The sequence below is a fragment of the Erythrolamprus reginae genome, chromosome 1 (assembly GCF_031021105.1).
Source record: "Erythrolamprus reginae isolate rEryReg1 chromosome 1, rEryReg1.hap1, whole genome shotgun sequence".
Lineage (NCBI taxonomy): Eukaryota > Metazoa > Chordata > Lepidosauria > Squamata > Dipsadidae > Erythrolamprus > Erythrolamprus reginae.
The window spans coordinates 195,628,122-195,643,986 of NC_091950.1; the positions used below are offsets into that span (position 1 = coordinate 195,628,122).

Here is a 15,865-nt window from a genome sequence, read left to right on the forward strand (position 1 = left end):
CCCTTCCTTTCTTTCTCTTCCTTCCACTTTTTTCTCTTTCTCTCTCTCTCCCTTCCTTTCTTTCTCTTCCTTCCACTTTATATTTATCTCTTCCTTCCTTCCTCTCTTCCTCCCTTTCTCTCTCCCTCTCGTTCACTTTTCTCTCTTCCAGCGGCCCCTGCGAGCCAACCACCGTTCGTGGTGGGCTCCGACGCTTGGCGCCGCGCCAATCAATATTCCCTCTAATTTTTTCCCGGTGTGGGCAGAAAAGTATAGTGTCTGAGCAGCAGTCCCTTTGGGACTGGGCAGCATAAAAGTAATAAATAAATATATAAATAAATAAAAATAAATAAATAAATATTCATGCCTGAGCAGTGCTATGTATTTTGTCAATAGTTAATGAATCTAACAATAGAGGTTCTCAAATTCTGAAACAGATTCCTAAAAAGATAAACCAATTTATGTAACCCACTTTATGAATAAATTAATCCTTTCACTGGCATAAGGGCTAGGCAAGGAAATACTTTTAAATTTCATGTTATAATATATGTTAAATAAAACAATTACATAATTGTATAATTTAATTTTCAAATATTTAATTTAAAATATGATATTTATGACTATGTTTTGATGGGATGAATGAACTTGCTTACTTTTGTTGACATCTGAATCAATGTCTGATAATTGCAAAAAAAACCTTGAGTCAGAGAAGTAGAAATGCCACAAACGTTTATCAGCACTATCAATGAATTGATTATTAGGATTGGGTAAGAAGCTTTTTGAAAATACCTAAAAATGTTTCCATGCTAAAAAGCCAAAAATGTAAAAAATGATTTGAAATAGTAAATTTCACTATTAAAAAGTCACTCAAAAGATTATGGAATTACCAGTATGCTAGTGGGGATATATGAAACAAACATTTTCAACAGAAGCAATGCACAGTAACATTTGTTATCATAATTTAAATTATTTAGTTGGCAGCTCATACACTTCTTGCCGTTACTTAAAAAAAAGAAGCTGAAAATTGGTTTGTAAGCATAGCAATGCTCACAATTCCAAATTTGATTATCATGTCTGAAACAAATATTTTTTAAAATTCCTACATGCCACTTCCAAACCAATGTTGAACTTCTTACTTTATAGAGAAGAAAACAATTTCTAGCTTTGTTTTCCAAAACCCATAAACATTGAAAGAATTGCTATCTCCTCTTATAAATTCTGTGCAGTATTAGGAGAACTCGAGATCCGCCACCCACCTTACAGAGAGATACTGGTGCTCCGCCCCACTCCTCCTCCTCCCCCGGGATTTCCTCTTTCCCGCTCCAGACTTTCCCTTATTCCCCCTGCAAACAACACGGGGGGAACTAGGCATCTCACCTCCCGCTTGTTCCTGGCTGTGCTTGTCCACTGGCTGTTCTCTCCGGCACCTGGGCCAGGCGGCTCAGGGGACAGCGTGGTGCTTTCCCCCGGCCCCAGCCCAGCTTGGCCTTCACGCCAAGCGGTTTCTCAGCCGCTGGCGAGACTGTTCCCTCGGCATGGGTGGAGTGGGGAGGAGGAGGATGACTGGCTGCCCGGCACTTTGAAAATGCCGCCGCCGCCCCCCTCAGCAGGGGGGAGGGAGGAGGCCACTCCCCCCCCCAGGAAAGAGTTGCAAGAAAGCAGCGCATTTGAAAAGTGCGCTGCTTTCTCGGAAAGCCGGCTTTCCTAGCCGGCACAGGGCTTTCCCGCCGCCGCCCCCCCCCCCCCCCCCGAAAACACAATGGAGGATGACAGGCAGGGCAAAGCGGGGTGGAGCTACGGGAGGCTCAAGAAGGCAGCCCCGCGCTTTTCTTTCGGCGGAAGAGGAGATCGGGCATGCGGGGGCAGCGCCTTCTACTGCCGGCGCCTCCCCCCCGCGGGCTGGCTGGGGGATGGGGAGTGCGCGCCCGTGGAAAAGGCTGCGCGGGGGGGTATTTTGGGGCGGGCGCTTCTTCCCTGGCCGGACAGGCATGCTTGTGCTGCCAAAGGCAGCGTGTGGGCGAGCCTGTGCTCTGCAGGCTCGCCCATACAGAAGGAGGAAGGAGGCAGCTGGGAGGCGGCCGCGTGTCACTGAAAATGGCTCCGCGTGTCAGTGCTGACACGCGTGTCATAGGTTCGCCATCACTGGTCTAGAGCAAACTTGTGGCCCATAGGCCAGATGTGTTGTGCACTGGCCTTGCCCACCCCAGTTTAATGAAGGGGGAAACTCACAATACATCATTTGATGACAACATGACACTACAAAATTGACACCCCTGTTCTAGAGATACTATGTTCAAATGTAGAAGACTGATGTAATCATGTTAAGGAAAAATTCTCATACATATATTTAATTAATTATTGAGGGTTTTTTTTCATTTCAACATATCTAGAGTAAATAATAACATAACAATCTTACTTGATCTATTCCTAACTAATTTTCAGGAAACAAAATCTTCCAACTATAAGAAATATTACAAGTAACTAGTAGAAGTGACTATCTACAATAGTTTGGTCTTCATCTCAGTGCATTGTCTATTTAATTTCAATATAAGTAAAACCATTGTTTGGATCTTGCTCCAATCTAATGCCATAAAGATATATTTAAAATCAACATAATAGCACCATTTGTTTAATATATGGCAACTCAAAGGAAAAGAAATCTTTGTTTATTCATAACAAAATGACTGAGCTAAGCTATGCTCATGGTTTCCAAATTAAACAGAAAGAGATGGTTTTGAACATCACACTAAACCATTAATCACAATTTATAAACCACCACTATCATGTTCACATGCTAAGTCAAAAAGCAAACAATCCATATTTTGGCTTATTCAAAATTTGAACTAGGCTAACTGTTTAAATCAGCCTGCTAGAATTCAGTGTAAGATGTAACTGCTCTTACGAGTTTTATGTGAAAGCAAACAGACCTGTATAAGCTATATGCATACATACATTATTTGCCCATAAAAAGAAGGATATAGTATAAAATGAATTTTTCAACATTATGCTAAAACCATTTTACACTTACTTTAATGGTGAAAAGAAGGAAGGCTGTTTGCAACTCTCTTATCTACTAGGTATCTCTTGCTCGCTCTCTGTCTCTCTCTCTCTCTCTCTCTCTCTCTCTCTCTGTGTGTGTGTGTGTGTGTGTGTGTGTGTACATGAACATGTAGAGGTAGTCCTTGACTTACAACAGCTCATTTAATGACCATTTTAGACCAAACGGCACTGAAAAAAGTAACTTATGATCATTTTTCACATGTATGACAGTTGCAGAATCCACATGATCACATGATCAAAATTCAGCCGCTTGGCAATTGACTCATGTTTATGACAATTGCAATGTCCCGGGGTTCTACAATCACCTTTTGCGATCTTCTGACAAGCAAAGTCAATGGAGAAGCCAGATTCAGTTAATAATCATATTACTAGTTTAATAATTGTGGTGATTCACTTAACTGTGGCAAGAAAGGTTTTAAAATGGGCAAAACTCACTTAACAATAGTCTCACTTAGTAACAGAGATTTTTGGATTGCAAGTTGAGGTCTACCTGTACATGCATTGAATTTATTCAGGAATTACCACTGCCGTATATTTAGCATATATAGTATTAACTATCCCAACAAAACAGCATGTCTGAAATTAACAAATATCTTTAAGACATGAAAGTTATGAGTAACAGATTAGTAGTACAGTATGTTGTGTAAATAGAGCAAAAAATACCATTTTTACTGCTTGAAATTTGCATTCATTGTTTTTAATTGATATTTTTATGAAAATTAATATATGCAACTTACTCACAATAAGAATGCTACAATTATCACAGCCTTAGATCAATATTATCAATGATTGCCTGAAAAAAAGAAACACTGAATTCAGACTTAGATCCACTGCATTTGGGATCCAATTCAAAATAAAATAAGAATTACAGTAGTTTTATCTTTCCTTTGAAAAACAAACATAAGGAAAATATAAGTTTTTTTATTAGCTTAAAAGTCCATTTTAAACACTCCTTACATGCAGTAAAGTTCCTTGCAAGTTTTATTAATGTTCATAAAAATAGGTCACATTCAGACGTTGATGAGAAAAAAAGGCATATCCAAATAATATTCTGAAATAAATCTGCAAATCCATTATACCTTTCTTATTTCTAATTAGGGTTTTCTCCCTTTTCCATTTAACTCTTTTCATTTTTTAGTATCTCTCATGGACACCTTAGCAGAAGCTATCAGCTTTGACAGAAGACAAAAGTTCTGGCAGTGAACCATAAATTGGCCATTTCCATAAAAAGAACTACTAAATGAGAAACCATGTGCTCAGTATATGAAACTAATTTCATGCTTTCAAAAGCACACAGTGGCTTCTAGCAAGATAGTGGCCCTGGGACTTGCAAAGACAGATCAGCTAAATAGAAATAGGTTTTCTGCTGGTTAGCCATGCTTTACATGTACTGTTAGTAAATAGAAATTCTCGAATCTTCTGTCAAACATACTATACATTCTTTTCCATGACTCTGGGATTGAAAACTATAAAAACAACTGCCTTGTGAACAACTGTACAGCAAAAGGCATGAGATGGCTTAGGGTCTCATGAAAGGACTGCAGAGTTACTATTCATTCTGTAACAAGAAATGGTTTTCTTTCCTATTGGATATCTACCACATATCCCTAAAACAAATATCCAAAGAGGAATAGCCATTTCAACTACGATAAGCAAGCAAATAACAAGATTTGGTGAATAATTTACAAACTGAAATGATTGGGCAGAACTTTTTAGACATGTAAACACAACTTAATCCTCTGACATGTTGTTTTTAAACTTAAGGGACTGATAATGTGAATTCCAGAGTTATTAGCAGAGTTATTACAAGCATAGTTATTATTCAGGTCTTTAAAAAAGATTTGCAACGTTTAAATGTCATATTTAATTAAAGTGTTGTTAGGCAGGAGTTACGGGAATGTTATGCCTCTTATAAAACAAGTTATCATTGCAAACAAATTACTAGAGGTTGTCACATATCTGATAGGTCATATCTTTTTAATATTAACAAAATCAGATACATATCAGGTCAGTATATTGCTTTTGCTTTTAGCTTCATTAGCTGAAAGGCACATTTGCCATTTATAGTTCAAGTCGAGTTTTTCATAAATAGGATTTTATGCTCTGCAGTTTGTTTCCTGACCACAAGTATATAATCACACTGATGATTAATTAACCTCATTAGTTAATCATCGGCTTGTCATATTGTATCAGTAGATGTGTGTTAATGTATTTGAAATGCATAATGACTATTCTGCCAGGAGAGACTCTTCTGGCAATAAATACTACACCAGCAATACAGAGGAGACAACCCATTACATAGAATTGCATTTGCAATGTATTATTAGTTATAATCAGAAAAATAATAACCTGTTTTCCCCTCTCTTTTTTAGCCTTGGTGTTCTTTTGCTATATACGACAAACAAAATTCCACTTCCAAACATGTGAGGATTACATTTACAAGCCTGCATCTTATTTTGAAATGAGTAGAACACTGTAATGTATTTTTTAAATATATATATATATATATATTGCTCACCTCTGCTAGGGAGTCCACTCCACATGATAGTACTGTAGTGCTAAATATCCGGCTTGTAAAAGAAACCAGGCTAGAAATTCAAAACTTCCAATGTGTGACCAGCAACAGAAGATGGGTTGGATACTACAGAAACCTGGATCGTCAGCCCTGATCATCTGTGTGCCAGGAAACTGTTATACCAGTGCAGCTTCAAACCTTCTCCACTGCTGGCTTATTTGCACTGCTCATTGAAAATCCTTCACACGCTGGCAGCATTTTAGGGAAGGACAAACATACTGAGTCATTTGTAAAGAAATTGCAGCAATTTTAGTTCCACACATTCACTTGGACTGAAACACACACACACACACACACAGACACAGCACCGTTAAAGCAGAAGGTCTTTTGGAGTGGATTTATACTGAGAAATGAACAATCTTCAGGCTTCATTATCAATGCATGGAATCAACTGCAGTGATCAGACTCAAGCAAGGCAGATTATTACGAAATGGCTCTACAGAGATAGCTTCAAACCATAAAGAATCATCTTTCTAAAAGCGCGTGAGTGTTAAAATTAGAGCTAAATTCTCCACAGGGAGAGGGAGCATTCATAGTCAATATGTTAGTAATAGCATGTATTATTGGGCTTGATTTAGAAATGAAAAATGACATGTTGACTATGGGGTTTTTCTCTCTGTTTATATGAAAATGCACAACACATGCTCAGAAAGGAAACACTGGTTATATCCTGCTGCCATAAAATAGCCTGAAAGCCTCCCCCAACCCCTTTCAGAGGACATAAATGGACATGGAAAACTCTAGTCACACTATGGATTATTGACTGTGTAAATTTAGGCATCTGACACTTTAGACCTGCATCTTTAAAATGTTTACTTTCTGCCCTACTGCTCTTCTCTCTTTTGATGTAGGTCACTTCTCGTTCCTTCAGATTTCTAATCATTTCACCCTCTTAGTCCCTAGTCTCAGCCTGTTCCCTGTTGCCTCCAGCATTGTTACAGTCACTCATCCACCACCTTTCATTCACTGCGGTTGCTTCAGCTCATGATGCCTTTGCACAAAACAGTTAGGCTAACTCTGTAACAAATTTATTTCGACACCAAAAGATGCCATCTCTTTGAAAACTGCCCTCACTGCTGCTCCCCTATCAGAGCTCTTTGTGGTTGTTTTTTCCCCCATAAACCAACAAACAGAAGGAAAATTGGAGGCCACCTGTATGTTTCGGTTTTTGATTGCTTCTTAAATCTTTGGCAGTCATTCTGCGCCTTTGTATTCTCTCTGGCAGTGCTTTGTTGCTATGTCATTCTCTTGGGCTTTTTCTTCCACAATGTCTGAGTTGTTAGCTTTTGCTTTCTTTCATAACACATCCAGATTGTTCCCTTGTGACTTCAATCTTCAAGAGAAAAAAAAATCTCGCTACTTCTCATCTTCAAGTTACATTTCCACCACTGGCAGCCACTTTTAATTTCTTCCACTTGCTGCCATGGTCACTCCATTGATCTTTAAGAACTGTACTCTTTAGCTATTTCCATTATGGATTTATTTCTTGTTTGAACATCATACTGTCACTTTTAATACATCTTCCCCATCTCCCTGTTTGTATCATTCAACATCTTGCTTGTACTGTAACCTACAATCTAATAATATCTTTCTTGAAGTTTATTTCCATTATTTATCTCCAACCTCTGACCTCTTCCTAGACTTCATTTTCTTTACTTTTATACCCTCTCTGCCAAGGTTCCACTGTTCTAGCAAACTTGACATGTATTTTCATGACTTCGTTTGGTATGTGTCCCAAAGCATATGCTAAGGAAAAAAATTAAACTATATAACTGCTCTTATTCATTTAAATTTCAACTGTCCTTCTCTATATTTTATCTTCCTAGTTTGTATTACAATACAGGCCTAATTCTGGGGAAAAAAATCATACTGGACTTGGTTATCTTTCTTTACTTCGTGTATTATTCACTTCCATAAAAAACAATTAGCTGCCTTGCTCTCCTACTTTCTCTAGACTTCATTTCTTTCAGTATTTATTGATGAAACTTCTCCATTAAATCACTTAACTTTGCCACCCTAAATTAACAGACCTGATTTATCTATTACCCATTCTTCATAAATCATAGCCCTCTTTCCCCCCCCCCTCTCTTTCCTCTACTGCAGGGGTGTCAAACTCATGTTGTCATGGCAGCGTCATGTGATGTATTGGGACTTTTTCTCCTTGCTAAACTGGGCATGGGCGTGGTCAGGGCATGATGCATCAGGCCCATAGGCTGGGGGTTTGACAGCCATTCTCTACTATGTTCAAACATATCATTATTTTATTTATTCTGGAATACAGCACCTTTAATACATTTTAATGTCTCTTCTCTCCTCACCATTAAAAGCATCACAACAAATACATTCAGCTTATTATATCCATTTGGAATTTTAAAACTGCAGATGCCTTAATCATACATATCCAGTAATCCAATGGAAGCGAATATATATACTGGTACCTCAAGGTTAAGCCAGGGTTTCTGTACCTAATAGCATCAGACACCTGGGACAAAAATATATTCTTTCTAAAATGCAGCTCCAAAGTCAAAAATATTTTTACTCATTATTCCTAAGTCTTAATATTTCCCACACACACACATTTAGCAACTTAACTTCTCATCTCTCCCTCTCTCTTTTTTCTCCTCCCCATCTTTGCATTTTAGATTGCAGGAAAAAGGGACTTGGCCAGTTTTGTTAATGAAATCCAAAATTTTCTGAAAAATGTATAGTACTATCTAAATCAGAGGTGATGAGCAATAGCTCTTTTGTGATTTGTGGACTTCAATTCCCAGAATCCCTGAGCCAGAATGGAATTCCGAATTCAGATTCAAGAATTCTGAGAGTTGAAGTCCACAAGTCATAAAAGGGCCATCTTTCCCCACTGCTGCTCTAAATGATACTGAATGCTTCTCAAGTCAACAGGATTTATGCATGGTACAAGTATCCATCAAAACATACTTCTTCTCAAATACAATTTTCACTTACAATATCAATTTGAATTTGATATTGTAGAGTTTAGATTATAAAAAGAATACAGTATATAAAACTAGACAAGTCTATGGAACTCCCAAATTTGTGTATTAAGTTGCATCCTAGACATAAACTGTTTCAACTCCTACCCTCAAAATGTTGCTACAGAGCACTGCACACCAAGACAACTAGACACAAGAACAGTTTATTCCTGAACGCTGTCGCTAAACAAATAATTCCCTCAACACTGTCAAACTATTTACTAAGTTTGCACTACTATTCCTACTAGCTTTTTCCTCATCATTCCTATCACCCATTTCCTCCCAGGTATAACTGTATGACTGTAACTTGTTGCTTTTATCCTTAAGATTTTTATTAATCTTGATTGCTTAGTTGACCCCTATGACAATCATTAAGTGTTGTACCACAGGATTCTTGATAAATGTACATTTTCTTTTATGTACACTGAGAACATATGCACCAAGACAAATTCCTTGGGTGTCCAATCACACTTGGCCAATGTTCTGTCGGCCTCTCGGGAAAAATCCTCCCAAAAATTCACAGGTACAAATTTCAGACACACACACACACGTTTGAAAATTCAAAACAATGTTCTTTATAATGAAAATTCACTTAAACCAAGCCCTCTTTTGGTATAGCAAAGAGCACTCGTCTCCAAACAAACTGGTAATTTGTACAAGTCCCTTATCAGTTCTGTGATACTTAGCTTGCAGCTGTGAGGCAATTCACAGTCCTTCTTTCACAAAGTGAAACACACTTTGCCCTGGTTTAGTTTCAAAGCAGGGAAAAATCAGCACACAAAAGGTCAAAGTCAGTAGAGCAGCCACAAAACACAACGATCAGATAATCCTCCACAATGGCCAAACCCACAGGCTGCTATTTATAGCAGCCTCACTAATTACCACAGCCCCACCCAACCACAGGTGGCCTCATTTTCTTTGATAATAATCTCTCAGTTGTTGTTGCCTATGCATTGCTCTCCACATGCATGGCTGCATCATTAACTCTTGTTCTGAATCCAAGGAGGAGCTAGATAATTGATCTCCTTCTGAGCTGTCTGCCCCACTCTCCTCCTCCCTGTCACTCATGTCTTCTTGGTCAGAGGAGCCTTCATCAGCAGATTCCACGGGGGTGGGGGGGCAAAACAGGCCTGCAGCATGTGGATGTCTCCCCCACATCCACGGTCCTTGGGGCAGGAGCTGGGCCAGAGCTAACCACAACAGCCAATAAAATAATTCTTATTCTAATTGTAAATTGTAAACAGCTGAATAAAGCAGAGATTCAGAATTTCATCTTGGAGAACCCTGCTTAAGAGTTATTTCTAACAGAACAACAATAGTTAACTCTTTTACAATATGTACTATGGTTCATGTGTAATGACATGCACTGGGGCATACTTCTCTTCTGCAGTATCATCGTGAGGAATCCTAGCCTCATTCTTTCCTCTGTTCATCACCTACTCAATTCAAAGCCATTATATAGGGTGAGATTCATTGTGTTCCCTCATCACATATATTACAAACTTCCCTTCTTGGTAACTGGCAGTTCTCTGGTATTGTATACAAAACATTATCCCCGTATAACCTTAACATTTATACTTAGAAGGCATAATTAATGAGACAACTGGCATCCAGTGCATTGATTAGAACAAAAGATTAGGAACAGGGAGACTCATTTTCCTATGGCACTCACTAGTAATCTTAGGACGAGCTCTCAGTAACCTACTTTTCAAAGACAAAATTGGAGAATATAAATCAAACACACTTGGGATATATGAAGTGTCAAAATGATTCTATTTGAAAAGAGATTTGATTGAGGGCCAATTTGAATTAAATGTTCACAGTAAAATCAATTTCAGGTGTCAAACCAAATCACATTTTTCACCACCTTGAAAACATTTAAATGCAATTCAGATAGCTTTGCAGTCTCAAGCCTGGTTGCAACTTCCATGTATGCACACAAAACTGAAGCAAGTTGAGTGGTGAACAAGAGGCTGTTTTTATTGACATGAGGAGCTTTTATTTATTCAAAGTTAGCCTGTGGAGTCCTTGCTTTCCTGTTCTTAATTTCTTGGTTTTGTTTTGGAATTTGTTAGGTTGACTTGGAAGGAGACAGGTTTATTTTGTTATTCCCTTTTGAACTTTTGCTCTTTTTATATATGATCCTCTATCTTTCCCAAAATCTATAAAGGGTATTTCCCAAACTCTGTCTTTTTATCTGGCCTGCCAGTCACATCTATAAACTGTTTACAATTTAATTGTTTTAGTCCCCGACTCCCCTTTTATTCCATAATAAAAACAAAAAAGTCATTTACTTTCTTGTTGACTTTGCCCAGTTTAGCATTGAATGATCTTCTTCACTGCATGAGTGCAGAATGAACTAGCATTGTAGGCCGTCAGGACTGCCTTGATTGTCTAGCATGTATAGATTCCCCTGACATTGTACGTTATATGCTAAATAACTATGAGTCTAAAATACTGTATATAGAATGCACAATACAAATGTATACAATACCAGAGAATTGCTATGCACAATACAGTCTATTTCTTTACTGTAGCTATTAAATATGCAATATTATTAAAAAAACATTTTTATTGTTGTACTGATATTACAAAACACAATAATTCTAGAAAATGCTAATCTTGACAATAGGCTATGATGTACTCCAACCCAGAAAAGCAAATGATCAGAGAGAGTAGTAGATTCTCTATTCTTAAATATAATCTTTATTTTTTAAAACTTTTAGAAACTTTTAAGTATGACACTTTCTGTATTGGTTTCACACAATCTTTGTAGAATATTTAATGCACATTTTGGAAGTAATTTTCTATTTTAAAGGTATGGGAATAGTAATAATCACAATGAAACCTTTAATGCTACCCTGCCAAAACTTTCTTGGAATATGGCTAAAGGGTCTCTCATCCTACTATTTTCTTTCAATTCTATCAAAAAAAACCCTAACCTGCAATAGATTTTTAAATATTTTATTATCTATTATAACCTATTCTATTTGCTTATTCAAATACTTATATATAAAAACTATTCAGAATACCTAATAAAAGAGCTACTGCATTAGTAACACTTTGATACTGATTTTTAAAAATTAAATACAATTACAACTAATTCTATAGAAAAGCTCAGGTTACTGCATACTGACTTTCTAAAAAGAAAAATAAAATAACTAGTACCAAATAACTGAGTATACTTACATAATATTTTGCAGTGCATCTGGTTTAAAGATTAAATTCATAATTTTAAAACTTGTTACAAGTGGTAATTACAGAAATGATGCTTTTAATGATTTAATATCACAACAAGAGGATTGTTTTAGATAAAATCACACATTTTGTGTTCTGATAAAACATGAGCTGAAATGAATATTTTAATATTTGCTTCTAAATTGCTGGATAATGATTCCAAACTGGATTTTTTTTTCACATTTCTTAAGGGAAAATCACTAGGATGACATTCAAATACTGTATATAGGAAAATGGAAAGAGATAAGAGATACTTTTAAAACAATTATGGAAAAGAAAACCACATCTTTAAGGCAAAATGCTTCTGTAGTCACTCTGATCATATAGAACTGTTAATCATGGGCAACTTTATCATGACTTATTCAACCCAGTTTTCAAGGTTCACATGATACAATGAACTATAAATCAAAGGCTGGGTATTCAGAACATAATAGGCTATGCTTGGCTATGTAATTAAGTGGCCTTATCTGCATAACATATTAAGTAGGATGAAACTACTCTATTGGACAAACATGAAGATCCAACCAATAAAATAATTGTTTTTTTTTACTCCACAATAGCCCAAGGTTAAGAGATTAATTCTCATGAGCAACTGTATTACTCAAAGAAATGTTTGCATGGTGGTCTCCCTGTTCACCCCCTCTCTCCCAGTAAGACGGGTAAAACAATGATACACAACTTATAAAAATACACAGATAATTTGGGGGGTTGGAGAAAACCAGCAGGAAATCCTTTGGATACTTCCACTTTAACTGTGATATCTGCAATTACCCCATCAGACAACTTTATAGTTATGCTATCTCCTCATTTTCTGCAGCTGAATTTCTGTAGAATGCTGGCTATGTTCACATGGTATAGCTGTTTCCTAAGCCTACCATTACAATATATCAGAAGTCCAAATCAAATGGGAGCTGATAATAGCTTTTCTGATTTTCATAACTGAAGTTGTCCTGTTGATATTAATACAAATTAACACAAAAGGGGATTTTAAAATGCAGTAATACCACAGCCCTATTTATTATTTAATTTACATAAATGTGTCATCCTTGATTAAACAAACACCGCAGTTTCCTTGTGCAGTAATTTTGTAGATTAAATAGCCCCTCCTATTTTTATACAAAATAAGAAAGAGATTGGACACAGTGAATTATAGTTTTGTAAACAATATATCTGTGTTTTATAAAATATAACCAAATTCCCCTGCTCCACATATCTGAATTTAAAAGTCTTAATAGTGTCAATAATGGAAATAAAGAAGAAAAAATAGGTAAAATAGGTCACAGCTGGAATGATACCTGTTTCTTCAAATAATCATTAAGAGAAAAGACATAGGGTGAAATATGCAATAAATGGTTAAATCTGCTAAAAGCAATCTTTGTATGAATGCTTGCACTGACATCTTGTGGATATTTTAAAATACAACATAAACTATTTCAAGAACTAACACATCATTGGCATAATTTTTTTTTTCTTATTGATAAAAGATAATAAATACAAAAAATAGTTATTTTATATGATACACTTGTTAATTTTCATGACTGCTGGTTAATTTCATAACTGCATTTTAAAGACATTTTTCCCCATTCCTGTTCCTTCTTTTTATATTTGTCACCCTTTATTATTTCCCTGTATTATTATTAAGGCTAACCAAAACTTAATTTTAGCACATATGAAATGAATACTAGCAGTTTGGGAATGAATTAGGATTTTATAACATATTAATATGCTGTAAAGACCACCAACTAACAATGAACTGACAGATGTTACTGAATTTTACCACATAAATCCAAGACTTCAATAAACTTCATTGCCATAAATCATTATTTGTTTTGACAATACTTGTGGAACTACGAATAACCATATTCCAGTATTTCCTCAGCACAGAAGGGGTGGTGTATACAATGTTCAATTGTCTTAAGTCACTATGAATTAAATGCTGCCTGTAGAAAAGCACCATATCCTCGCTTTCCACCATCAATCACTGATGTCAGCAGAGTAACTTCAGTAGCATCAGGATTAGAACCACGGCTTCCACATATCCCCTCCCTATCACTATTGCGCCTATCCTGATCATCTCCAGTGTCTATTCTTAGAGTGTTACTGTTCAGACTGTTACTGTTCACAGCAGTAGTGGTTTGCTACTGGTCCACGCGAGCCAGTGACAAAAATTTGCCCCGTCATCAAACCGGTAATGATAGCTGGCTTGCCATGCCCCTGAACTGGTCACTGCTGCTTGCAAGCCGCTGGCAACAAACCCTCTGTGCATGCACAGAGGGTTAGTACCCGGATGTAACACTCAAGAGTGTAGTGACGTGATGCACGGACTTCTAAACCATTAGGGAAGGTATGAAAAACCCACCCCTGATCCACAGGCCTGTAAGCTGTTTTGCTTGCAATATTCCAGTCTTCCTCTGAAAAAGACAAGGGAAGACAAGCAAGCATCCAGCAGGGCTATTACACACACTTTAATATCAGACCTGCAATAGAGGAAGAAAGGGTACAGTTATAATGATTTTTTTGAGTCTGTGAAGGGGTATGGCAATTTGATAAATATTGTAGTAGAGTCAATTTGGTGCAATGGTTTTGGCAGCAGGCTAGAAACTGGAAGACTGAGTTCTAAACCTGCCTTAAGCACAAATGGGAGATCTTGAGCCAGACATACAACACTAGCAAGAAGGCAAGGGCAAATCTTTTACAAAATGTTGCTAAGAAAACTGCAGGGACCAGCCCAGGCATTTGCCAAGAGGCAACAATGACTTGAAGTCACCAACAAACAGGGGTAGAAAGCAGGCCACGCCATTTCCTCAAAGTCATGAGGCTATTAGAAAGAAGATAAAAGGCATAGCAGAGACCCTGCTTTATTGTTCTTAACAACGAGGTACTCCTAGTGGGGTTCCAAGATTTTGATACCTAAATATTTATTTTCAACAAATCTAACTAATGAGGCTATAATGAGATGCTAGCTTTCTTGGTTGGAAGCAACCCTTGGAGTCTTGATAGTGGTCCTCTTGGGTATAAGATAGAGCCCCTGTTCCACCTCAATGTGATGCATTTGTGGGGAGGAAAATTATTTTTATTAACCAAAGTCAATATGAAGCTGGCTTTCTAAACACTAACACATTCCTCTTAGGCATTAACTTTATTTACAAGAAATACTCTTAAAAATAAAAGTGACAAGTAGTAGTAGCCCAGTGTTTTGGTTTATTACATGTACTTATTTGTTCATCTGTGGGTTTCAAATTCAGAGACAAGCAGAATAAGGGTGCTTATGTTGATGGAATGCCAAAGTCTTTTGTTATTTTTCCAATTTTCAAATGACCTTTTTAGGATGCAGAGAAATGCTATTTAGTGTGTTTGCTGCTGGGTTGAAACCTGAGCCAGGAATTTAAAGCTTATGCTATTATTAACTGTTTTTAATTAAATGGATGTGCATGATTCAGAAAGCAGTACGTATGTACTGTATAGCTGTAATGGAACTATGTACCATCTTTACTTAACCTGGTGCTTTTCAGATCAGCTGGGATTGCAATTCCCAGAACCCCCAACCAACATACCTTCTGAAGGGAAATTAGTAAGGGAATACACTGTAAAACAGCAGTAGTCTAATTACAAGTAATATAATTCATTACATCAATATCACAGAGTTGCCAGTTGTGGGGGAAATAGAAGAGGAAGGAGTATTATGTATGTTTGCTGCCTTGAGTTATTTATAAAGTAATAAAAGCAGGATTTTATAAAACCCTATAAATAAATAAATCTGTTTCCTGATCATGTAGTGTTGTATCCCTATTTAGCCTATTCCCTAGAACTTCTCTGCAAATGAGATCTCCTCGCCAAATAAAAAAAATAATCGAAATAGAGATAGTGGGTTTCTTCAGTGTTTTACAGTTTATTTCAGAAAGCTGCTATGGAAGTAGGTAAGAGTGCATATGTAACACTTGTCAGCAACTTTTTAAAGCAGCCCTGGCATTTCTCAAAATAACACTGCTCCCTTCCTGAAGAGATGTATGGAGATGGTTTTGAA

The 15,865-nt window shown here is 36.9% G+C and overlaps 1 protein-coding gene and 1 long non-coding RNA gene across 13 annotated transcripts in view; one reads left to right on the forward strand and one right to left on the reverse strand.

The window, feature by feature from the left end:
- ZNF385B (zinc finger protein 385B) overlaps nucleotides 1-15,865 on the reverse strand; it is a 263,645-nt gene that overhangs the window by 193,870 nt on the left and 53,910 nt on the right. Inside the window, exons 1-2 of one of the 12 annotated variants that reach the window (XM_070731867.1) lie at nucleotides 5,558-5,753; nucleotides 3,781-3,832 (exon numbers count right to left, since the gene is read on the reverse strand). The exons of 9 other annotated variants lie outside the window; for them this stretch is intronic. Coding sequence is in view for 1 of the 3 variants with exons in the window: in XM_070731865.1 (XP_070587966.1) it covers nucleotides 5,558-5,582 (25 nt within the window). In the remaining 2 variants the exon portion in view is untranslated. Of the gene's footprint in view, nucleotides 1-3,776; nucleotides 3,833-5,557; nucleotides 5,780-15,865 lie in introns of those variants that run through there. 2 more of the 12 variants (XM_070731866.1, XM_070731865.1) reach the window with 2 other exon arrangements.
- Nucleotides 5,895-15,865, forward strand: part of LOC139156354 (uncharacterized) — a 53,711-nt gene continuing 43,740 nt past the window's right edge. The window contains exon 1 of the long non-coding RNA XR_011557304.1: nucleotides 5,895-6,097. This is a non-coding gene — a long non-coding RNA (uncharacterized lncRNA). The remainder of the gene's footprint in view (nucleotides 6,098-15,865) is intronic.